Source organism: Cervus canadensis, chromosome 3, assembly GCF_019320065.1.
Source record: "Cervus canadensis isolate Bull #8, Minnesota chromosome 3, ASM1932006v1, whole genome shotgun sequence".
Classification (NCBI taxonomy): domain Eukaryota; kingdom Metazoa; phylum Chordata; class Mammalia; order Artiodactyla; family Cervidae; genus Cervus; species Cervus canadensis.
Window position 1 is genome coordinate 25,438,032 of NC_057388.1, and position 26,499 is coordinate 25,464,530.

Genomic DNA, 26,499 nt, shown 5'->3' on the forward strand with positions numbered 1-26,499 from the left:
TCTTCCCAATTTATCAAGTTAAGTGGATTTTGTCATCTGAATATTTCATGTGTCTGTCATCTTCTCTTCAACCCAGTGCTGCAATCCTGGCTCTGACCGCATTCAAAAAGATGACTGCCTGTCTCTGGTAGTCTAGTTCTTTGGGTTCATTTATAACCCAAGTGGCTGCCAGTGGTTACAAATTAGGTCAGGTTAGCATCAATTACCCACCTTCTGCGGGCTTCCCAGGTGGTAAAGAACCCTCATGCCAATGGAGCTGCAGGAGATGTGGGTTCAGTCCCTGGGTAAGGAAGATTCCCTGGCGAAGGGACTGGATATCCACTCCAGTATTTTTGCCTGAGAAATTCCATGGACAGAAGAGCCTGGCCCACGACAGTCCACGGGGTTGCAAAGAGTCAGACGTGACTAAGCAGATGAGCACACATGGCCTGCACACAGCTTCTGTTCCCATGATAGTCCCTAGCACGGTGCTTCTGGGAAGAGCCTGACTCACTGCTTCTCAAGTACTTCCGGGTGTTCTCTGAGTCAGTCTCACATTGTTGAAGAACGAGTCTTTGCTCACTTGAGAACCACCAGTGCCTGCCGCGCTTCCCACTGTCACCCACACACTGGCTGCTACCGCTCAGGTCCTCCCTGGTGCTCACACGATAGAGAATCAGCCTGCAAGGCAGGAGACCAGGGTTCTGGTCTGGGGAACATCTGGTCTGGAGAAGGGAATGGCACCCCGCTCCAGTATTCTTGCCTGGAGAATCCCATGGACCGAGGAGCCTGGCGGGCTGCAGTCCGTGGGGTCGCAAAGAGTCGGACGCGACTGAGGGACGAACACTTTCACTCTTCACTTTCACTCTTCACTTTCACTTTCTCAGGTCCTCAAAGCTTTATAATCCTCCGAGTGCAAAATTGCTCTTCCTTGCCATTAGTCCTCAATGATATCTTCGGTCAGAGAAGAGGACAATTCCCTTCTTCAAACTCTATGACCCGCTTTGCCACAGAAAGCCCCAGAGTAGCGTTTGTGCCCTAAATCTCATAGAGAAACAGCCTATTCAGTTTTACCTGAAAGCCTGACCTGGAGCTGGAATAACCACCCACTAGGGCCAGACACAGAGCAGACTGGTTTGCATCTCTCTGTTCCCAATCTTTTCCCATCTTTTCTCTCGGATCTCACCAGAATTCCTCACCGAACAAACACAGAGCAAACTCATATCCACCAGGGACAGTGTCCAGTGAGTACAGGGGACAATGGGTATGTGAAGGCCACGTGGTTGCCCAGTGACCTGCTGGTCATGGCTCATCAGTTCAGCCAATGGCCAGTCAACCAAACAGAAACACTAAGTCCTCCTTAGATGCAGGTATTATGCTCTTCTGCTGATTAAAATATATCAGTGAATGCTTATTGTCTTCACAATGAAGTTAAAATTCCTTAAAATGATGAGCAGTGTTTTTCATTAACAAGACACTTTCAATATTCTTCTCCCTCAGCTGTTGCAACCTCCTCCAACAACCTTACTTCAAACCCCATGTTCTAGAGACAGACTGGACTATGGCAGGTGGCATCATTTCAGAAAAGGTTAATAGTCCTTCGAGCTATTGCAGAATGCTATATTTACCTATTCTGCAAATTTAAAATGATGCCTCTTTCTTTGTCCATTTAAAAATAGATACTATTATATTTACTAAAAGCAGAGTTTTAAACCTCCAGGTACAACTAATAATAAATTTACCATCTAATAATAATGAAAACTGTTTTAACTTTGTGAACAAATAGTAATATTGTTAATTTTTTGGCTGAAGAATCAAGCTGATGAAAAATAACACTGGTAAACATTGGGTATTGCAGGTTAATTGACATAAATCAAATATAATAAATTTGGTGATAATTAACTATAACTGCATTTAATATATCATATTTATTGCATATTTTAAAGTTTATAATATACAGTTTTTAAGTAGCAATTCCAATACTTTGAATATATGTGTATAAATACATGTTAGTCCCCAGTCATGTCCAACTCTTTGCCACCCCATGGACTGTATCCCGCCTGGCTCCTCTGTCCATGGAATTCTCCAGGCAAGAATACTGGGGTGGGTTGCCATTCCCTTCTCCAGGGGAAGTTCCCCACCCAGGGATCAAACCCTGAATTCCTGCATTGCAGGCAGATTCTTTACCATCTGAGCCACCAGGGACAACCTGTATAAATATGAATAACCATAAGATAATTTTATATTTTTCAGAAAGGTAAAATAACTTTTAAATCAAATAGTTTATTCATGTAAGCCAAGAATTTATATTAATGCAATATACTTTGCCTCTGCTCATTCTATTTAGAACTAATTCCATTAAACTAAAGCCAAATTAGCAGGCAAGATTTTAAACTAAATTGTTAACCATTGTCTAATGTTATATTATCCATTTATTCTTTGTAGGTGTTTTAAGGTTCTTTTGCTGATAGTTATAGCTGTATCCCCTTTTGAATTTAAAAAAGGAATCTATTGTTCCATATTCATAGAAGTAGGAATGGATAAATGCAGATCAATTAGCATTTAAAATGTAGTAAAGTGAGACAGGTAAAGCGACTGTCTACAATGCAGGATACCCGGGTTCGATCCCTGGGTTGGGAAGATCCCCTGGAGAAGGAAATGGCAACCCACTCCAGTACCCTTGCCTGGAAAATCCCGTGGACAGAGGAGCCTGGCGGGCTACGGTCCTTGGGGTCACAAAGAGTTGGACACGACTGAGCGACTTCACTTAAAGTGAAGACAAATGAAAAAAATCTCAGGGAACAGAGAATCACTGAAGATCTAGAGTAAAAAGAAAACTGGGAAATCTTTTTGGAATTGAGACGCATTATCATTTTGCTTTTAAATTTTATGAAAATCGTCATTTCTCATATAAACAAAAAAAAATCCTTTAAAAATTTTTATTTCTAATTGGAGGATAATTGCCTAACAATGTGGTGCTGGTTTCTGTCATACATCAACATAAATCAGCCACAGGTATACATACGTCCCCTCCCTCTTGAAACTCCCTCCCGCCTCCCACTCCATCCCACTCCTCTAGGTTGTCACAGAGCTCCAGGTTGAGCTCCTTGTATTACACGGCAACTTCCCATTACCATCTGCTTTACATATAGTAATGTTTCAGTATTATTATATTACATATCATAATATTTCAGCACTACTCTCTCAATTCATCCCACCCTCTCCTTCCCCGACTGTGTCCGCAAGTCTATTCTCTGTGTCTGAGTCCTATATTCCTGCCCTGCAAATAGGTTCTTCAGTGCCATTTTTCTAGCTTTCATGTATATGTGTTAATATATGATATTTGTCATATAAACGGAAAATTCTTACACAGGCAATAAGAACATTGTACCCAACTACTAATTTGTTATTTCAGACTACAAATAGGTAGGTCTTCTTATATACCATTAGAATGTTATTAACAAGCACTGCCCTACTTATTAATTTCACATTACAAGGTTAAAGAATTAATTCCAAAGAATATCTGATACTGCTGATATGCTCTGGTGAAACTGACCAAACCATGTTAATGTAAGCTACACCTAACACCGGGGCTTCCCAAGTGGCTCGGATGGTAAAGAATCTGCCCGCAACAGGAGACCAGGTTCCATCTCTGGTTGGGAAGATTCCCCTGGAGAAGGGAATGGAACCCACCCAAGTATTCTTTCTTGGAGAAACCACTGGACAGAGGAGCCTGGCAGGCTTCAGTCCATGGGGTCACAAATGGTCGTACATGACTGACCGATTTACACACACACACACACCACTATCATTACAGAGTGTTCAATATATGCTGGACACCATTATAAAATCTGTACATTTACTCTGAATCCCACGCTCTTTTCATGAACTTTAGTTTGCTAAGAAAGGTGCTTAAAAATTATCTATCCTGAATAAAATACAGGTTATTATTCTGCTGGAATTATCATTCCAAAATAGGAATCTGTTCTTACCAACTAACTCCACTGAGTGCCCAGTCTCCAGGCCTAAATCCCTGGGAGCTTGTAACTATTCATTGGCTTGCCTTTGCTCTTAGGCTTAAGATTCAGCCTTTTTAGATAAAATGCAGATTCTGCAAGGCCTCACCCTATGGACTCCTTGCACTTCAGCAGCCTCCTCTAATTAATAACCATGTGCTTGTGTGCTTAATTGCTCAATTATGTCTGACTCTTTGCAACCCCAAGGACTGTAGCCCACGAGTCTCCTCTGTCCGTGGGGATTCTCCAGGCAAGAATATTGGAGGGGGTTGCCGTGCCCTCCTCCAGAGGATCTCCCCTACCCAGGGATTGAATCCAGGTATCCTACATTTCAGGCAGATTTTTGACGGTCTGAGCCACCAGGGAAGCCCATTAGTAGCCACGCTGCCCTGTATCTATTCCATGGTATTTACCAGGTACCCCACCTCCAGGGCCACTCTGAACAGGCTGTCCCCTCCATATGTAGAACATTCTTCTTCCTTTCTTTGCCCACTTAAAGCCTTCTCACCCTTCATCTTTTGGCACAGATATTCCTGCCTTGGCACTTTTCTTAACTCTTAAGTTAGGACTCTATACTATATTTTATTGGAGAAGGAAATGGCAACCCACTCCAGTATTCTTGCCTGGAGAATTCCATAGACAGAGAAGCCTGGCAGGCTACAGTTCATGGGGTCTCAAAGAGCCAGACATCACTGAGGGACTAAGACTTTCCCTTTCAATCACTACCTTTCATGGGTTTCCCAGGTGGCTCTGTGGTAAAGATTCCACTAGCCAAGCAGGTGCAGATTCAGTCCCTAGGTTGGGAAGATCCCCTGGAGAAGGAAATGGCGACACACTCCATTATTCTTGCCTGGGAAATCCCATGGACAGAGGAGCCTGGTGGGCTACAGTCCATGGGGTTGGAAAAGAGTCAGATAGGTCTTGGCAACTAAACAACCACCACCACCTTTCCTAGGCCTTACCTTGTTGCTCTTTTGATTTCTTTGTGCAGAACTTGGATGACTACTTGTCTTCCTGGCTAGACTATAAACTCCACAGGGGAGTGACTGTATCTGTTTTGTTCACCATTGTATCTTCTAATATCTGGCACAGTGCCTAACAGTCTATTGGTAGTAGGCTTCTATTATAGTGGATGAATGAACAAATTAATTCATTAAATTCCACCAAAGTCAAGAAATGATTAAAGATTTTTTAAAAAAATTCCAATGCCCTTTTTGTGATATTTGTTTTTAGGTTTGAGGAAATATTTCCAAAGGCCTTCCTTTCAAAAATTAGACATCAAATTTGGAGGTATACTGTGTTTTATTCATCTTAGCAAATTTACCCTGTGATTGTTGTTAAATGTCTGGCTGTGAAAGAGACAGCAATTTTCAACTCTAGCCTACAGTGACAAGTATTTATTCTATTTGAGAGGCTTTTTTGCATGCTGCGGGTTGAGCTGTGTGCTTCCTTCAACATTTGTCTATTTTAAGCGGAAAACTTTTTGCTTTAAGAGGATGCATGTGGTTAAATGACAAAAGGAATATACATTAAACAGTATTCTTTCTCCTTTTCTTTTCGTTAGCCAAAGTTAGCCAACCATTTTAGCAGGGAACTACCACTAACTGGCTTCTAGTTCAGTGATATGAGATTGGAATACCTTGCCTTTGACCCATGCTTGCTTTGGGAGAAAGAGTGAAATAGACATAAAGCTACACATTTTATGGGATTTGACAAGTTTGGTAATTTGCATACAAGTAATTGAATCTTGAGACTGGTGGTGAAATAGGGTGATTCTCTTAATGTTGAGTTCAGTAAGATGCTTTCTTGGGCTGACAGGTGAGGAAATAAAACTTTAATGCCTGATTCTGCCTGCCCTACTCAATTGAACCTAACTTGTGATATGCTTGAATCCAAGGGTTTAAAAAAAAAATCCATTCAGAACATAGTGTTATAACTGGTTTATTAATAGAGACATAAAGTTGTAATTAGTAAGATATTATTTTGGCACTTACTGCATTTTTTTTTCCTTAGAGCTGTGATTTGCAACTTTTTTTTTTTTTAAAATTAAGAACCTCTTTGATGAAAGCTATGGCTGTGTCTCCAGAAAATTCATACATGCATGTACTCATACAATTTTGCACACAATTTCAGGGGTTTATTTCTGCTAGAATTCTTCCAGAGATTCTAGACTAAGAACACCTATTCAAGATAAATCATCTAATTCATGTGTCTTAAGTAGCTATATTTATACTGCTTGTCATCTCTCTCCTTAAGGTTTGTTTTATATCTGGACTCTAAGTATAAAAGGGGAGGAATAAAGGAAATTCTCAAGAGATTCATCGTGGTCAAAAGAAATCTCCCTCTGCCTTTTCTTTATCTTCAGGCTATTATTTCTAGAGCAGAGCTCTATTGTTCATGCTGTCCTATTCATTGGCTGCCAACCAGACAGAGGATACTAGTCTAGGTCATTGCACAATTTCATCTTCCTCTGGGCTGTTATGTAATTAAAATAATTTCAAGCTACTCTCTTGAGCATTTTTTTTTTACAGGCAATTGTAAAAATATAAAAGCTGGAAAGCAAAAGAAGAAAAATATAACTTGTTTACTTTTTTATTGTGAAAGATTACTCATTATGAACTAGTTACTTATTTAATTTCAAAATTCAAATGTGGTTTCTTTTGTATTCTGTAGTGGAGTAAAACCCCCACTGATTTACAATGGCCATTTTCCAAGATCGCTTCAAAGTGGCTGGGTTTTAAACATATCTAAAGCAACCACCCTTCCACAGATATGAATGCATAATGCAACCAAATTAGCAATTTATTTTCTGCTGAAATTCTTCTATCTGAGGATATCTATAGATGCATCTGAAGCTATTTATATACTCTGTACACAAGTAGTCACTTTTACCAACATTCTACGGAGGTGATAAAAAGTGTTAAATAGGTTCGACTTCACGATAGGTCAATGGCAGTATTAGAATAAACCTTTAAGCCCCGATCCAGAATCACGGTTAACTACATACCACACACACTCCCACTGTGCCTGTATATAAACTTTGGTTACACTTGCAATCTCCTCCCTGGTTCTGCTGCTGATGTGATAGCTGAAAGATTTGTAGCAGTACTTAGCTACCCTCGGCCCTGTGGAGTCAGATTGTTATCTATGGACTCCTCATGATTTGAAAATGAGGATATTATTCAACATGCAAAATTTTACCTTTCCTTTGTGCTTTTTTGTATAATTGTTTGCTGGCATGGAAAACATACTAGACAAAGACTCTTGTTTGGAAGAAGAACCTAAGAAGAAGGGAGTGGGATTGGTCTGACCTCAGTGGAAAAAACCAGTGAGTACATGGGAACAATGATTCATCTGCCTCGAGCCTGACCTCTGCTACAGGGGCCACCACTTAGCACTGGAGGGAAGGTTGGTAGAGAAATACTGAGCAGTAACCGATTAACCCAGCTTCTCCTGGACACTGCCACTCCTGCATACCAGAATTCAGAAATACTGCCCATTGTCATGAGAGAGCGGCAATAATAAAGGTCTCATGTATTTTTTTAAAGGCTTCCTATATTTCATCAAATTTTTCATTAACAAAAAAGGAACTCTTTACCTTCCAACTTGTATGCATAGGTCTATAAACTTTTTTATCACAAGTGATTAAAAATATTTTAGCATGTACTTATAATTATATACATACACAAGTGAATACAGAATATTAATGAATTATATAAAATACCACTACATCAGTGTATTCTATATTACAAAGCATACCCAACAATAAAAATTAAGAAAGGTGTAATTAAAAGTTAAACATGATTTGTAAATACATGTCATTTTATGAGGTAAGGTTTTATACTATGATGAAAAAAGTGTTATTTTTAACAACTTTATTGAGATAATTCACAGACCACACGGTTGACTCATTTCAGTGTAGAATTCAGTGACTTTTAGTATATTCACATAATTGTGCAACCATCAGTACAGTTAATTTTAGAATAGTTTCATCACCCGGCTCCCAAAGAAACTCTGTGCCCATTAGCAATAATTTCCCACTGCCCCTGCCTCAACTCTAGGGACTCAGGAATCTATTCTCTCCGTAAATTTGTCTATTCTGGACATTCACACAAATGGAACTGTACAATACGTGGTCTTCTGCGACTGTCTTCTTTCACTTAGCATCACGTTTTCAAGGTGCATCCATGCTGTAGCATGCATCACTGCTACAGTATTTTTTTTCCTTCAAATAGGCAATACAGTATCATTAACTGCAGTCACCATGCCATATAGTAATTATATCCCCAGGACTTATTTATATGATAACTGGAAGTTTATGCCTTTTGACCACCTTTGCCTCCCCAGTGCCAACCACTGGTGGCTGGGGCAGAGCTCGCTAGGAACAGCATCCTGAAGGAAAGTTCCTCCCAGCTGCCGCGCAGGCCGCGAAAGGCCTCCTGGGAGCCCAGGTGGGGGACATGCGCAGTCGCAGCAGCACCGGCTCCGGGCCTTAGCCCACCGTCCGGCAGCCCAGCCATATTAGCAGGCCGGTTACTTCCGCGCCACCCAGCAGAAGCTCCCAGGGGGCCTGAAATTCTTCCTGTACCTTTCATACAAGGACTTAGACAAGCAGGCATCTGAGGGGAGGGTGTCTGCTTAATCCAAAGCGAGTGCACCTGTTTGGGGCGCGTGCCGAACAAATCTGAGACGCCGAAAGCTGGTCGTTAACAAAGGCCTAGCAGAAGAAAGGGGAGAAGGAAATGGCACCCCACTCCAGTATTTTCCTGGAGAATCTGTCAGTGGAGTTACAAGGGTCGGACACGACTTAGCGACTGCACCAGCACCACCACCACAGAGGAGACGAAGGTCGCGGAATTCCGCGTCACCTCACTAGTGAAACCTGCAAGGGACTAAGGCGGGGAACGAGGAAGCAAAACGCCACAGGTGCGGTGCGATGCGTACCACGCGCGCCAGCAGCGGGGAAGGGGCGCTGCGGCCGCTGGCGTCCGCCAGGTGAGAGGGCGGGAAGGTGGGGCAGCGAGGGGCATGGAGACCAGGCCGCGTTTCCGCGTGCTTCGGAACTGTATGACAGACTCTCCGGAGAGAAAAGCAGGATTTTGGAAGAAGGGGCTCCATAGATGGAAGCAGCGCAGGGCTAACAGCCAAAGAAATAGTGCATCTTTTAACAAGATGCAGCGAACCACCACGTCAGGAAGCTTGGCCACAGGAAGAAGCCCGCATTTGATGATTAAGCTAGAGACCCAGGTGTGAGTCCTTTTCTGCCTCTGAAAAGCAGGTGGAGCTGCGGGACCAGCCGCCCGAGGCCGCATGCGTCTGGCCTGCTGGCGGGGCGTCCGCGTGCGGGCCTCCGCTTAGCTTTTCGCAGCGAAGCCCGGGCCCGAAGCTCCTTCAAGGAGGATGTCTGGGTGCTGCGTACACACTGCCGTGCAGCGTGGGTCACCCTGGAAGGCAGTGGCCGCAGCCCCCTGCTCCTGGCCTGGGGTCCTGGTCGGTGGCCAGGCTCCCCAGTTTCTCTCCAGGCGGCTCTTCTCCGCGGCGGCCTCCGCCTTTCTACCCTGGGCCTCTGCTCCGAGGTCTGGCCTCCTTTACAGCCAGCCTCCTCCAGCCCGGGCTTGCAGCAAGAATCAAGGCTTCTCAATTTGTATTTTCCAGGCGAGAGACGTTTGCATCCTTCTTTCCCAGTGTCCGTAGATCACCCAGTGTTTCCACCGTTTAGAAGAGCCCACAAGTGTGCTCCATTTTGGAAAGACCTGTTACATCCTGGAAAAGGAGGCAGAAGCTTGGCCGCATCCCTCCCGCCCCCCGGGCTCCTGTGCCTCTGTCCAGCCTCTGATGGAAGTCAGGGCCTGCTGCCTGGCTTCTGGACTCCTTGAAAAATTGTGTCCACATGCTTCCAGAACAGACCGCCCGCCAGCTTGTGGGGCCTGGCCGGGATGAGGCGCTCTTTGCTTCTTCCTGATCGCCCTGGTGGCCTGCAGGTAGGTTAGAGGTTCTTGTCCGACTCATTTCAAATGCTTCTGGAGACTTGTGACGTGCCCTCTTTTCTTTACTGATTCACCAAGTTCTCCAGAACCTAGGACTCACGTCCGCTTCTCCCTAAGGTCTGTTCTATGTTAAGTGTTTGGCTTTAACATTTTATAACAGGCTTTTCTATAGGACACATTTTAACCACCAGCAGACGAGTTATTCTCAGTGGAGCTCCAGGAGAGTGCCCTGCTTTGGCCTTGGGGTGTCCTCTGTGGGGAGCTGCTGGCCACTTTGCCCTTGTTTGATCTAGGACTCGGACATAATACATAGGCTTGTCTTTTTTTTTTTTTTAACTTAATTTTTAAAAATGTATTCTGGGAGAATATACTTTTTTAAGGTATTCCTATTTTATGAACTTGCATTTAATACTAAGTTTTCCCCTAAAAATAGCAAATATGATTGTGATTTTGTGAATGAGAGAAAAATGAAAACAAAAGCCTTTTTTATGGCTGGATAGAATTTCACTGCCTAGATATGCCATATTTTATTTATCCGTTCTTCACTTGATGGGTATTTGGGTTGTTTCTTTGGGCTGTTGTGAATGGTACTGATATGAACATGTGTAAGTTTTTGTCGGACATATATTTTCATTTCTCTTGGGTATATACATATTATTGAAATTTCTAAATTTTAGAAGTTAAAATTTCTGAAATTTTCTGTATACTGTAGCTCTAAGTTTAATTTTTTAAGAAACTGTGAAGCTGTTTTGCTAACTGGCTGCATCATTTTGCCTTCTTTCCAACAGTGTGTGACAGTTTCAATTTCTCCACATCCTCACCCGCCCTTGTTATCTTTTTTTGTTTATCATAAACTATGCTAGTTTGTGTGAAGCTGCATCTTATTGTGGTTTTGATTTGAAATCCCTGGTGGCTAATGAATGATGTTGACCATCTTTTTATATGCTTATTGGCCATTTGTATATCTGTTTCAGAGACATGTTTATCCAGAAACTTTACTCATTTTTAAATTGGATTATCTTTATATTATTGAGAAGTAAGAATGCTTTATATATGCTGGGTACACATCTCCTATCAAGTATATGTTTTGCAGATGTTCTCTCTGGTTTTTGGGTCATGTGTTTACTTGATGGTGTCCATTGAAGCACAACAGTTTTTACTTATGAATATATATGTTTTGGGGAGGATCACTTCTTATATCTAAGATTTGCTTCTGTATTTCCTCTAATAATTTTATAGTTTTAGCTCTTATATCCTGTGATCCATTTGGGCCTTTTGTGTTTGGTGTGAGGAAGGGGTTCAGATGCATTCTTTTGCTTGTAGATTCATAGTTGTCCCAGCTCCATTTGTTGAAAGACTCTACTTTCCCTTTTCAATTTTCTTGGCACCCTTGGTGAAAATCAGTTGACCATAAATATGAGTCTATTTCAGGATTTTCAACTCATTTCCAATTCTAGATGTCTATCCTTATGCATACTACTTTGATTACTATAACTGTGTGTTAAAGTTTGAAATTAGCCTCTCCTCCCTGCCTTTGGATATCTGAGAGAGTTTGTCCTATATAATCCTTGGTGCAGGGACTAGGTGTAAATGCTACAGTCTATCCATATATCCAATATTATTATATCTAATTTGCTTTCTTGTTTTTATTTAACAATTAAATATGAGTAAAAGCTTCTTCACTCACTGGATTCATGTTTACTCCCAACTTTGGAGATCACTGCTCTCAGGTACCATATTCTGCACTATACCAGTTTTTAGTCAAATGTCATCAGCCAGTGGCTAACCCCTACTTCATGCCCCAAGGTAATATTGAATTACTTGTACATACTCAATAACATTTCCAGGAGAGTAGATTTTCTCTGAAACTGCATTTCAATCACCCTGTTCTAGCTATGGTTCTGATAGGATAATATTATTTCACTGGTGAGTTAAAAACAAAGTACTTGAGAAAAATCTTAGTGACCTAGAGTTTCTTGATGGATTTGGGTTTACCAAAGTGTATTCTGATGCAATGTGAAGAAGAAAAAAAAATTACATTGAAAAAAATTAGGTAGATTTGGATGGCATCACCAACTAGATGGACATGAGTTTGGATAAACTCTGGGAGTTGGTGATGGACAGGGAGGCCTGGTGTGCTGTGGTCCATGGGGTCACAAAGAGTCGGACATGACTGAGGGACTGAACTGATCTGCTTAGTCAAATAAATTTAGAGAGTCATATTTTCCTTCTAATCTTAGACTAGAAGCAGTTATATTTATGTGATATAATATATACATTCTCCGCAGAAGGCAGTGGCACCCCTCTCCAGTGCTCTTGCCTGGAAAATCCCATGGATGGAGGAGCCTGGTGGGCTGCAGTCCATGGGGTCGCTAGGAGTCAGACACGACTGAGCGACTTCACTTTCACTTTCCACTTTCACCCATTGGAGAAGGAAGTGGCGACCCACTCCAGTGTTCTTGGCTGGAGGGTCCCAGGGACAGGGGAGCCTGGTGGGCTGCCGTCTATGGGGTCGCACAGAGTCGGACACGACTGAAGTGACGCAGCAGCAGCAGCAGCGTATACATTCTCAACATTTAGTGAGCGCTGCGTGCTGGACTCTGGGGTTTGGGACTAAAAGTGAGAAAGTGCCGGCAGGTTTCTGGTCACAGGTAGCTTGCATGTAGTAGTTTCTCTTTTTCCAAACCCAAATTAATATCCTTTCTTATCCCTGTAGCATATTTAACTACTTAAAATATTGATATCAGAGTAAAGCATAGCATTTCAAAATAATTTTAAAAATAAAGATAAAAATTTGGAAAATACCAGTCAGCCCAAATAAGAAAATAACAGTAAATCAATTTTATTAACAGCAGTTAGAAATAATTGTTTCTAAGTGTCTTTATGTTTCTTTAGTTTCTTTGTTTGCCTATTTAAATTTGTTTCTTCTTCCGTTCCAGAATTGTCATTTCAGGTTTCCAGTTTACATTATTTTACAAGTAAAAGGACTAATTTCTCAGTCCTTTCAGTGTCATTGTTTTCTCATTGAGGTGAATTTAATGATATCTTGAAATTCTAAAGACAAAATATACTTAAAATGTACATATTTTATATTATCAGTGCACTGTAGTACAAATTAATTGATATCTTATGAAAATATGATCTAGAAGTAAATTAGTGTACTTGGTAAAAAATGTTTTTCATACTTATTTCTTTTCTCATCTAGTTTTACTTTTTCTTTTTTTCTCACTCATTTTTTTGTATTTTCCAATAAATCTTTGTTCCTTCCCTAAAATATCTTAGTCTTTCCAATAAAACCAATTTTATTTATAATAATATTGGTATATGTGCCCATTTATTAAGCATTTTAAATTTATTTTTGATGTATTAATAATACAGAGAAAATAATAAAGATTATAATAATGAACATCCAGTTTCAGAGATAAGTAAAAATAATATATGTATAAAAGTTTATATCGCCTCCCTATTTCATTCCCCTCCCATTTCTTCTTTTCTGAATTTGCTTTTTGTTTTTCCTATGCATTTTTTTATATTTTTATTACACTTACATATATTTAAACAATGTATATTAACTCGTATGTTTCTAAACTTACATAATTGACTTCATATACATTTTTTGCTTTTTCACTCACCAATTATTCGTAGGTTTGCTGTCCATCTTCACTGTTACTGAATATGAGCCCATTGTTCTTTAAGGTGGTTATAACAGTTTATTCTTCCACAAGCAGTCCGTGAGTTCTCTTGCTCTGTATTTTCACGAATGCTTGGTTATCATCAGAGTTTTAAATTTCTGATCAGTCTGATGAGCATAAAATGGTTATTGTTGTATACATTGATGTTGTTATATACATTAATGTTTAATATAGACATTAAACATTGCTTTATTCTATGTTTTTCAAAGATTTTTATCCAATTTCTGGCTTGTGTTTTTCTGGCCCATGAAAAACAGAAGTATTTTAATTTCTTTCCTCCTATAAGTTTAGAATGGTATTCTCCATCTTTTTTCATAAAACTTTAAAAATTGTGCATTTTGCATTTCAATTTTTAATCCACTCTTAGTTCTTTGCATGTAGTATTACATAATTATCTAAATTCACTGTTCCCTTAATGGGTAACCTGTGTTCCCAACATCATTTATTGATTGACATTCTTTGTTTACCTGCTACTCTGTAAATCATCTCTGTTGTATATAACGAGTTTCTGTATACTCATGGGTCTGCTTATAGACTCTCTATTCTGTTCCATTAATCTGTTCTTGTGCAAATATGTCTTAATAATTTAGCTTTTAATATGTATAGATATCTGGTTGGGTCTGTCTCCCCCACTTATTCTTTATTTTCAAAATTCGCCGACTTTTCTCTGCCTTTGCTCATGTATGCAAAATTTAGGATCATCTAAAACATACCAGAAATTATAAATTCATTTGGGAAGAACTTTTATCTTTATGATAATTATTTTATCACAGAACATAGTGTATCTTTTCATCTACTTAGTTTACATCTCTAACTAATATGGTCAACATATATGATCTGAATAATATTAATTCCTCTTTTTTTCAGTAAACTATAACAAATTACTCACCATTTAATCTCTTTTTAGTGTAAGATTCAGTGGCATCAAGTAAATTCACACTGTTGTTCAGCCATCATCCCCAGCCACCTCTAGAATCCTAGGATGTTTTCATCTTCCCAAATTGAAAGCGTACCCATTAAACAGTAACTCTCCATTTTCTCTTCTTCCCAGCTCCTGGCAGCCACCACCCTGATTTCTGTCTGTATGGATTTAATTACTCTAGTGTATTGTATAAGTGAAACTGCACAGTATTTGTCCTGTATAACTGGCTTATTTCCCTTTGCATGGTGTATTCAAGGTTTATCTATGTTTATAGCATAGGTCAGAATTTCTTTCCTTTAAAAACTGAATATTATTCCATCGTAAATATTAATGCTTTTAAGTTTGTTGACACTTGCTTTATTGTATTGGTCAGTTTTGCAATTGTTACATGTGTGCTTGAAAGAATGTATGTTTACTGGCTGCAAATGTCAACATTTCACAATTCAGTATTTCACAATTTCAGCAAGGAAACCCCACTCATTTTGCTACACGTTTGCTATAATCTCCTTCCATGATGTTGATTTTTCTTTATACTTTTGCCAATTTACACTTTTTACATTTGGACCCATGTTACTAGTTTAGAATTATTTTTTGGTTAATTGAACTTTTGTATTATTTTTTACACCCTTATGTGATTTCTAGTATTTTCCCCATAAAAATCTGTTTTATCTGGTTCTAACATGGTGGCTGAATGCTTTTACTACTTTTTGTTGTTATTGTTGTTATTTTCTCTTGTCTTTGTGACTCCATGGACTAGTACAGTCCGTCTAATTCTCCAGTCCAGAATATTTGAGTGGGTAGCCTTTCCCTTCTCCAGGGGATCTTCCCAACCCAGAGATCGAACCCAGGTCCCCCACATTGCAGGCAAATTCTTTACCAGCTGAGCCACAAGGGAAGCCCAAGAATACTGGAGTGGGCAGCCTGTCCCTTCACCAGCGGATCTTCCCGACCCAGGAATCAGACCCGGGTCTCCTGCATTGCAGGTGGATTCTTTACCAACTGAGCTACTAGGGAAGCCCCTGTGACTTCATAGAATCTTTTAATTTAATCTTGGTCTGCCAGAGCATTTAGCCTTTCTATTTTTGAAATTCAGTTTGGCTGTCTTCATGTTTTATTAACAATTGGTAAATTGGGTATTCACATCAATTGTGTTTAGTGATCTGTGGGAATTTATTTCTAGCATCTTATTTTGTTAATTATATTTGTACAGCCTTTTCAATGCTTCAGTCTTTTCCTCCACTTGTTTTTAGACTGATTTCTTCTTGGTTTTGTCTCTTTCTCAAAAATGTTTGTCTACTTTAAATTTATGCATATTATTTCTGTTTATTTAATAACTACTTTTAAATTATTAACATGTACGTTTAGTTTGTAAAAATCTAAAGTTAGCCAGTATTTCTACACCCATACTGAATAATACAAAGACTTTAGAACATGTAAATTCCCACTTGCCCTTGGCAACTTACAAGATAAGCTCTAGGGATATTTATGATTCTAATTTTCTGCTAAAGCAAGACTTCTTAAATCAAAACACTGAAAACCAAAAAGAAAATTCAATTTTCTCATCATGCCAAACAAGGAATAACATAGAGGCTTTAAAGAAAAGTCTTTAGAAAAAGAATTTTAATATTTTTAAAAATTATTTTCCCATGATCTTTTTCTTTTGTTTTTATTAAACCAACTCAACCAATATCTTTTATTAAACCAACTCAAATAATTTTGATCATTTCAAACATTAAACACTGTAATATATGATTTTTGTATTTGCTTTTGCTAAAATGGCATGATGACACTGATTATAGCAAACAAAGAGCAGTGTGTCTGGAAGCAAATGTAACCATCCCGAACAAAGTGAAAACCCAGAAGCCATAAAATAGGTCCCTGAGCAGTGGCAGCAAGAGTCCAAAATAAACCAAACAAACAAAATTTAAAAATCACTGCTGTTACCAAACCTTAGAACCTTGAATCTCCTCAACCCAGGGCTTTATCACCTCATAATCTCCATTAGCAAGCCACTCCCAGAGACTCGACTCTAAGCGAGAACAGCATGCTTGCCTTACAGACTTCTGTATGGGACCCTCTTTCCAAATAGATGACAGTGTTTATCACCACAGCTTAGAAAGGCCTAGGCCCTAATGACATTGATGTCTTGCTACATCACTGAAGAAATTATAAAATAGGCATGTAATAACTCTTCTGTGAAAGTAATTGGAAGCCTTTTTCAGTGATGGGAGACAGATGATGCTCAGGTATAGTGGCCTTATGCTACTTTATAGAGAAAAGATTGTCTTACACATCTCGGTAGCCTGAGAGAATGTCCCTGAATGACAGTTTGGCAAAGTAACCAATAAAAACAAAGCTCATTGCTAAATCATGTTTTGAAAGAACAAAAGACTGTGTATGCATAGGAAACAGTCTGAAAATAATACATGTATTTAAAAAATATTTTAAACAAGAATGTTTTTTGGGGGGATGAGAGCATGTTTATTATTCACTCACTGAGCATGACACATTTTCCAGAGGCACTCGATAGATGAAAGATTGATTTCAATATCAACAAATTTTTTAGTAGCACTCTGGTCTAAACTGTTAGACATTTTATTTTTCTGATGATGCAAGAGAAAAACATGCATTTTTGTCTGTCCTTGGAAGTATGGAAAATAACCATGAACAAAATTATCTCTCGTTAAAAAGTGTTTAATGAAACACTTCAATTTGAGCTATGAAAATGCTATCTCAGCTTTCAGTCTCATGGAGAAGGGAAGTTTTCTATGGGTGAGAAGTAACATGCATCTGAAATCAAAGTGCCTACTGTTTTTTGATACTTTCGTCACTAATATGTACCATAATAATCTGTGCCTTACTGGATTGTCAAAATTCGTCCTGTACATTAAAAGCTATATTTTATTTGTAAGGGAGTATAATTATAGTCCACTCTTTTGAAAATGAATGAACGTTTCCATTTTATAGTCCTTTTTTGACAGAAGGTTCAAAAATACTTGACCCACATCTGCTCTTAGAACCAGTGATTATGAGTCTGTCCTAATGAAGTGTTTGAAAGGCTCAGCTATTTGTTTTAAATTAACATTCACCATTTTTCTTAATTAAAGGTTTAATATAGGTGATAGGCATAAAGTTTGGAAACCACATGAAAGTACAGAGAAAAAAATTAATTCTCAAATCAGTCATTCCCCTCAGCTCTTGGCTCCATCACTGAATAACTTCAGAGAATTGTACTTTGATAATTCTTTTGTCTGTGCTCTATTTTTTTATGTTTCCAATTACCATTCCTTGCTTTTTTATATTATGATTGCTGATAATATGCTCTCTTGTTTTATCCTTATGGTGAGATCTTAGGGATAGCTATGTATCTCCTTTCTGTTCATGTATCTATTCAACATATATTTATTAACACCTACTGTATATGTGGAAATACGTGAGTCAGTGGGTGAAGCTCACATCCTTATGATACTTACTAATTATGGATAAAGTACTTGAATTTGGGGTGTCAACCCATAAGATCAGGAGCCATGCTTAACTCACTTGCCTGACTATTCACCCCATTATGGGGTTTGTTTCCCATCTGCATGCATAATAGATGTTGGATGAACTCTTGTATGTGATGAATACTATTGAACAAGTTTTTTTCTTATACTGCCATTTTCCTAATAGTAGAGGTTGAATAACTAGGATTTTGCTTGCCTGGTTGTGAAGTTCTGTACTGAGATGTAACATTTGTATCATGGTTATGAGTTATCAAATTATTATTCCATTATCTCAAAGGTTCCTGTGAAGTCCAAGTAAAGCAATGAATATGCTTTATGAAGAAAGAAGCAAAGAAGGTGGTGATATTTACATGAACTCTTAAGAGTATTGAGCTATTCTTTAAGAGAAAAAATATTTAGTAACTCCAGTGATCTAAAACATGGTTATGTTATTGAAAAAATAGCACGGCCTCTAACTGCCAAGTTTGTGTTACTATTTTTAATGCACAAATACATATTTAAGAAGGCTAAATATAAGAAATATAAGAAAAGACATAAAATGGAGCAGAAAATAAGTTCACAGATGAATTAGATCCAGTCTCTGGTTGATTTCTTTTCCCTCTCCCCCGCAAAACATATCTAGATCCTTGGCCCCATTCATGTAGCCAATTCAGTTTATCCTTTACATCTCAAATTAAATGTGACTTGCTTAAAGAAAGTTCCCTCAATCTCTAAATCATATTCTTCTTTAAAGTTTTTCGTGGTACTCTGACTTTTTCCCATATAGCACTCATATTTATAATTGCATTATACTTAGAAATATTTAGTATCTGTCTCCTCACTAGACGATAAACATTAAAAAGGCTCAACACACCAGCTATGTGTCTGGCTCAGGGTATGAGCTCAATAACTAGTTACTGCATGCAGTAACTCTCATACATAAAAGACGATGGCAGGGAAATAGAGGAATAGAGTGGAGAGGAAAAGCGTGTTATCACATGTGAGTTTAAGAGGTTTGCTGTAAGATTTGACATGGACTTTAGAGGATGTGAATGGTTGCTGGATGTGAAGCCTCGTGGATACACCCAGAGCAGGTGACACGGAAAAGGTTGGAAGCATGAACGATCGGGGCCAGTGTGTCCGTTGGACACAGCAGACGCTGTGCCAGAACCCATGATACTCTCAGGGGCCCACAGAGTATTTTTAATGTTAGTTTTTAATCAGAAGAAAAAATAGATATTATGATAATGATTTCAGTGTATGCTGATCTTAGCATAAAAGGTAATGTTTAGTATTTTTTATAGAGGAAAGAGCCCATGAAAGAATACAACCCTGGGGATGGTATTTGTTTCACAGTAGATATGAATTTGAGCTAGAACCTGAAGAAGGAATAGAAGAGCTAACATTGAAATGCAGATTGGCCTCAGGTCAGGGAGAACCTGGGCTTCCCAGGGGGCATTCGTGGTAAAGAACCCGCCTGCCAGTGCAGGAGGCATGAGACATGGGTTCGATCCCTGGGTCAGATAGATCCCCTAGAGGAGTACATGGCAACTCACTCCAGTATTCTTGCCTGGGGAATCCCATGGTCAGAGGAGCCTGGCGGGCTACAGTCCATGGGGTCGTAAAGAGTCAGACACGACTGAAGTGACAGAACACACATGCATGCAGCGAGAACCTAGATGACAGCCTGGGGAGGCTCTTCAAACTTTGCTTTACCTTCAGAGACTTTTTGTCACCTTTTTGTTTAATAGTAGAGATTTAGGAAGAGAGTTCTTGCAGGAAAAAATAGTATGGGTTGATTTTTGAATTAGGATAGTTAATCAAGGGCCTTTTACATTAGTTTGAATTGTACAGTAATAGAAACAGAAGGGATGGACATCACAAACATCTAGGTATATATATTTACCCAGGCACTTTAGATCCTATGCAGAAGAGAGCTCATTTTCCCATAGAAAACTCCCGAAGTCCTAATTGCACATTTGTGATTCCTCTGTAAGTTCCACGAGAGGAGACTGTGCCAGCCCTACTGCTGTTTCCTTAGGGAATTGCACTTGGAGATTCTCAAGAAAGCAAGAGATTTAGATGCTTGTAGAAGTGTTAACAACTGTTGTTAACTAGGACTAGATCTTGGCCAAATCATTCTCACCATCAAAGCAAATGCCCACCCAGGGCTTGATGATATGACAAATACATTCCCGTTGATTGATGGTTCAGTTATTTTGCAGAGCAAAACAGAAGTAACACCATATACACATACATTACTTAGAACTTATTTTAAAGTTAATTTTTAATGATTCTTTTTTCTAAATTGACAAATCTGTCTATGGTCTATAACTAAATATATATTCCTACTCATAACTCACATGTATATACAGCATTAACTCATACAGAGAAAGTCACAGTGACATAAAGCGATGTAATATGCATTGAATACAGTCGTGTTGTACTTAGACTTGTTAGCATTCTCATTAAATGAATAGTTTGGATTCAAAGGATGTGCCCAGCCTTGTACTAGAGGAGCAGCCATCCTAACAAGAAAGTTAGGGGCTTTACTAAGGAGAGGTGACATTTGCTTCCAGTCTTGAAACAGTACATGCTTGAAGAAGCAGGAGAGCAGGTAGATTTTTAAAATGCTAGAAATTGGTCTTGTGTTTAGAAGGCTTTGTTAACATTTTGGAGTGTTAGTTTCCTTATCCATGGCATGAGAGGTGATCGTCTTTTGTATCACTGTTGAGTTGCTTTTCATGTTTATTGGGAATATAGAAAAGGCAGGGAGATATAAAATTAAATACAAAGGTTATAAATTCCCTGATGTTGAAGAGAGAGGGCCTATTCAGGGTGTAATATTGATAGTTATACTGTAGTTAAGTTAAACAGAGATAGTGCCTGTCTCTGTTTTAGAGATTGTCTTTTTTTTTTTTGGAGACAGAGGAATAGATCAAGTGAATCTTTCAGGAGCTTCCAATTCTGGCTCTTTGATAAGTTGAGACATATGAAGTATGACAATGTTGTTAAATACTGAGATTGTATTTAATATTATTAAAGGAAACAGTTTTTTATAGTATTGGGATTATATCATCAGCATATGAAAAACATTATTCTGTGCGATTATACAAAGACTGTGTATGTGTGTGTTTGTCGCTCAGTCATGTCCAACTCTTTGCGACCCCATGGAGTGCAGCTCACCAGGATCCCTTGTCCATGGGATTGCCCAGGCAAGAATACTGAAGTGGGTCTCTGTTCCTTTCTCTAGGGGATCTTCCCAACCCAGTGACTGAACTCAGGTCTTCTGCCTTGAGGGTAGATTGTTTACCCTCTGAACCACTGGGAAGCCTGTATGAAGATTGAAAGTGGTCAAATATAATCATTTAATTAGCAACATTTAGGCTCCTGCAAATTTCATTGTGTGGATCACAATAAACTGTGGAAAATTCTGAAAGAGATGGGAATACCAGACCACCTGACCTGCCTCTTGAGAAACCTATATGCAGGTCAGGAAGCAACAGTTAGAACTGGACATGGAACAACAGACTGGTTCCAAATAGGAAAAGGAGTATGTCAAGGCTGCATATTGTCACCCTGCTTATTTAAGTTATATACAGAGTACATCATGAGAAACGCTGGGCTGCAGGAAGCACAAGCTGGAATCAAGATTGCTGGGAGAAATATCAATAACCTCAGATATGCAGATGACACCACCCTTATGGCAGAAAGTGAAGAGGAACTAAAAAGCCTCTTGATGAAAGTGAAAGAGGAGAGTGAAATAGTTGGCTTAAAGCTTAACATTCAGAAAACTAAAATCATGGCATCTGGTCCCATCACCTCATGGGAAATAGATGGGGAGACAGTGGAAACAGTGTCAGACTTTATTTTTTGGGGGCTCCAAAATCACTGCAGATGTTGATTGCAGCCATGAAATTAAAAGATGCTTACTCCTTAGAAGGAAAGTTATGACCAACCTAGATAGCATATTAAAAAGCAGAGACATTACTTTCCCAACAGAGGTCCATCTGGTCAAGGCTATGGTTTTTCCAGTAGTCATGTGTGGATGTGAGAGTTGGACTGTGAAGAAAGCTGAGCACGGAAGAATTGATGCTTTTGAACTGTGGTGTTGGAGAAGACTCTTGAGAGTCCCTTGGACTGCAAGGAGATCCAACCAGTCCATCCTGAAGGAGATCAGTCCTGGGTGTTCACTGGAAGGACTGATGCTGAAGCTGAAACTCCAATACTTTGGCTACCTCATGAGAAGAGTTGACTCATTGGAAAAGACCCTGATGCTGGGAGGGATTGGGGGTAGGAGGAGAAGGGGATGACAGAGGATGAGATGGCTGAATGGCATCACCAACTCAATGGACATGAGTTTGAGTGAACTCTGGGAGTTGGTGATGGACAGGGAGGCCTGGCGTGCTGCAATTCATGGGGTTGCAAAGAGTCGGACACGACTGAGCGGCTGAACTGAACTGAACTGAAATTTCATTGACAGTATTACTTGAAGTGAATTCAAGATAGGGTTTTCAGAATTGAGTCTTGGTGGTGGTTTGAAAACAGTTGAATTGTTCTCCCGCTCTGCCATTGTAACAGTCCCAGGGCTGTATTCACAACGTTGGTATCAAGGTGGGAAACGAGTCTGAGCCGATGCTCCTGTTGAGGTTAAAGGTCTGTTTCTTTCAATCAGTTCAAACTGACAGGCCTCCTGCCATCACCTCCTCCTCAGCCAGGCAGGCAGGCCCTGGCCGTCAGTGTGAAAACATCTGTTGAATGGATTTATTGACTGGATCGTGTTTTTTCTCTCCCTTTCTCTATTTTTTTTCCTTCACACCGTTTATTATGTCTCTGACCTGATGAACTTAATTTGTTGACATGTCGCTCTCAGTGTCTCCCTGCGTGCTGGTCTCATGTTTCTCCCCTCTGTGCTCTTTTCTTGGCAGCAGTCCTTCTTGGAGCCCCAGCACACACGTGCAGTCTCGGTGCGCCAGGCTCGGCTGGCTGCTGTGGGCATGGATGGATTAGAGAAAGAGCGTCTGGTCTCCAAGACCCACCCCTCCCCCACAGCCTCCGCCTTACCTCACCCAGCGATGGACCGCCCCCTCCGGCCCGGCTCTGCAACTGGTGAGAATCCCAAAAGACTCTCCCTAATAGGCAGGCTGAATGCACCCTTCTTGCAGGATTAAGCGATTTAAATGCTCAGAATAACTCCAAGGGCAGAATGCTCCGTTTTAACCCAATGAAACCCAAATTTTATGAGGTTGTATTGGCCACAAGACAGAGCAGCACATCTGATAAATCTTGGGCTTAGTATTAATAGCCTCATAAATTGTTATCATTCGGGGGCCTGGAAAACACATCAACAGGTGCATGGGTCCCTTTTGGAAACAAAAATCCCTTCAGCATTCTTTACCATCTCTTCCTTCTAGTGGTTGTGGCCACTAGGAAATTTACGATGCTGACTTCATCCAACTCGAAAGAGTGCCCCCTTCCCGTTTGTTTTTCTTGCTGTTGTATTTGTTTCAGTGTTTTGTTCTGGCTTTTCATACAAATGACTCATAGGAGACAGTGGTGCCAAGGCAAACCTTGTTTAATTCTACATACATCAGTTCCAATTCCATTTATTATGGCACCAATGGGTGGGCTATCTGACCACCCTCTTCCTTTGCCTACAGCTGTGTTTGATATTTCAGAACCTGGCTACAGAAGAAAACAAACCAGATAATTCCAAGGCCAAAGGAAGGTCAAATCTGGAACACACGCAAAAAAGGGCACTATTCTCTCACAAAGGAGCTGTACCATAAATATCCATGTGGATAAATATTCCTTTATGTCTGCTGGACCCCATTCTTGTTCTATGCTCTCAACTGTGGCCCATGAAATGAAAGATAGTCTAGCCCTAAGAGCTCATAGCGTGGATGCCTGAAGGGGAGAATTCAGATGTACCTTCTGCTAGAGTCGCCCACAGGTTATCTGATTTATTTTTGATTCAATTTTTAGGATTCAGCGTTTGTTTTTGTGGCTTCTGTGACCTCAAGCAACCCTTTGTACTTGGAAAAGTTAAAATACTTTTTCTGAAATCACATTCCCAAGCCTTGATATCATCTTTTATTTAAAAGTCAATGGACGGAACAACCAGGTTATTTAACTTTGACAGACATCTTTGATAAGCATGCTTAGGAGCTACTTTTTATAATGTATTACACCACGAGCCAGCATTCCATACTAGGAGCTACAGACTGGATATAGCTGGATATATTTCTCTCGCCACATTAGCCACTGTTTCTGATCCCTCTATTTCTTGGACAAACAGACCTGTCCTGGTATCCCAGGCAGCCCAGGACTGTAGCCAGGGTCAGCGGAAGCTGCCTGGATCAGTCATGCCTGGTTCAGTCCCTGGTCTTAAGAGAATTTTTGCTCATAGTCAGATACATGATGTAGAGAAATACTTTTTGTAGGTAGTCAGAGCAGTAGCCTTTGAGAATCAGTTATTTCTCAGTTCTTTTTACTGAGAGTGTTTTGTATTCAGCCATAAGCTTTCAGAGACACAGACATCCTGTTGTAATGCCTGTTCCGTTCACTCCACATCATTGCCTCACTTTAAAAGCAAGCTTGATTATCAAGCTTTGTGCTGCTGTCTCCATGTGTGCTGCTGTCTGCTGTTGCAACCCTGCTGATAGTTTCTTTGCTTGGTTAAGAGAGGTGACCCTTCCCTAACATGTTGTGGTTTCACTACTTTTATATGTTCCCTCCATATGAATGAAACAAGTTCTCTGAGTATTAGAATGATCCTACCAGTTTGAGAAAAACATGTTTTTGCAAATGAACAGGGTTTGTAGGTCTTAAAAGAATCAGGCAAGGGACTTCCCTAGCAGTCCAGTGGTTAAGACACTGTGCCTCCACTGCAGGGGTCATGGATTCAATTCCTGGCTAGGGAACGAAGATCCCACATGCCATGCAGCACAGACAAAAATTAGAGGGAAAAAATCAGGTGAAAGAGTGGATTGCAAACCAGATAATGCAAGCATGATGTAAACATAACCAAATCCTTCAAACCGAAAACTGGGTCATTTCACATGATTAGTTTCTTTGCCATAATGTCAACACCCTAGTATTTATCAGAATTTATATTCCACGCACAAATAGGGAAATCAAGTTGAGTTTATTTTCATGTTTAATGTACATGATGAGACACGTGCATGTGCCTGCATGCTCAGTTGTGTCCTACTCTTTGTGACCCCAAGGACTGTAGCCCGCCAGGCTCCTCTGTCTTCTCCAGACAAGAATACTGGAGTGGGTTGCCATGCCTGCTTCAGGTGATCTTCCAGACACAGGGATCAAACCCACATCTCCTGCCTCTCCGGGACTGGCAGTTGGATTCTTTACCACTGAGCTACCTGATGAGTCACATTTTTGGCCTAAATGAGAGGTTATATAAACTTATATTTTTAAAAATACAGAATTTTATACTTAATATTTCAATAAATTTTAGTTGAATTGACAAATATTTATTTGTAGTATATATACATAATGTGTACATGTAAATCATAAACACTTAGGAATTTACCAGCTCAAATTTGAAAACACTGAAAGTGAAAGTTGCTTTGCAATTATTGCTCTGTAAGGATTGACTAAGTGATTCCAAAGTTACATACTTCAGTAGGAAAAAGCCTTATTGTCTTATTTACCTGAAGAATGTTGCATCCTGACACTTAAATTCTTAAGATAAAAATACTAAATATTATTTTTAAAACATGCAAAGTATGTAATTTATGTGTCTGTTAATAACTCCTCCACTGTCACTGGGACTAAAAATATATATTTGATTAGTGACTTTCATTTAGTGCTTTTCCAAATCCAAAGGAAATGAAGTGCACTATCTTCACTCTGCTCCTCCAAATATTATTCTGGCTTTAATCCAAACTTAAATTGCCCCTGTAACATGCATACTCTTATAGTCCACATGATCTCAGAATTCATCTTAGTATTTCTAATGATCTCTTACTTTAGAGGAGAACTCTTCAGGCTTTCACTTGTGATATGTTTGAAAACAAATTTTTTATGTTATAAGGGCCTTTCTTTTGGCTTTTTAATATCTATTTGTTGTAGATACATCAAAATATAAAAATAAAAAGTAACATTTAAGTCACTTTGAAGTCACATGTTCTTTGAGAATATTTAGCTTTTGTTTCCCAAAGAAAGTTATAAATCTTGACTCAATGGTTGTTCCACTAGAAAGTAAGGAAGAAAGTAGGTTATAAGGTTAAGCAGTTTGCTTAAATTCCTTCTGTAACAGCTATACTTTTTGAAACAACTATGAAGTTATTCTGTACTAAACTCACATAATTTTTAAGATACACCATTCAAACCTTTACCTTCCATGTAATCCTCAACAGCCAAAGGGATAGTCATACCCCCCTAATATTTCTAAAGAAC

The 26,499-nt window shown here is 39.5% G+C and overlaps 1 protein-coding gene across 1 annotated transcript in view; it reads left to right on the forward strand.

The window, feature by feature from the left end:
- Positions 1 to 26,499, forward strand: part of HDAC9 (histone deacetylase 9) — a 980,387-nt gene that overhangs the window by 680,221 nt on the left and 273,667 nt on the right. Inside the window, exon 14 of the mRNA XM_043462784.1 lies at positions 23,007 to 23,187. Coding sequence (XP_043318719.1) covers positions 23,007 to 23,187 — 181 coding nt within the window. The remainder of the gene's footprint in view (positions 1 to 23,006; positions 23,188 to 26,499) is intronic.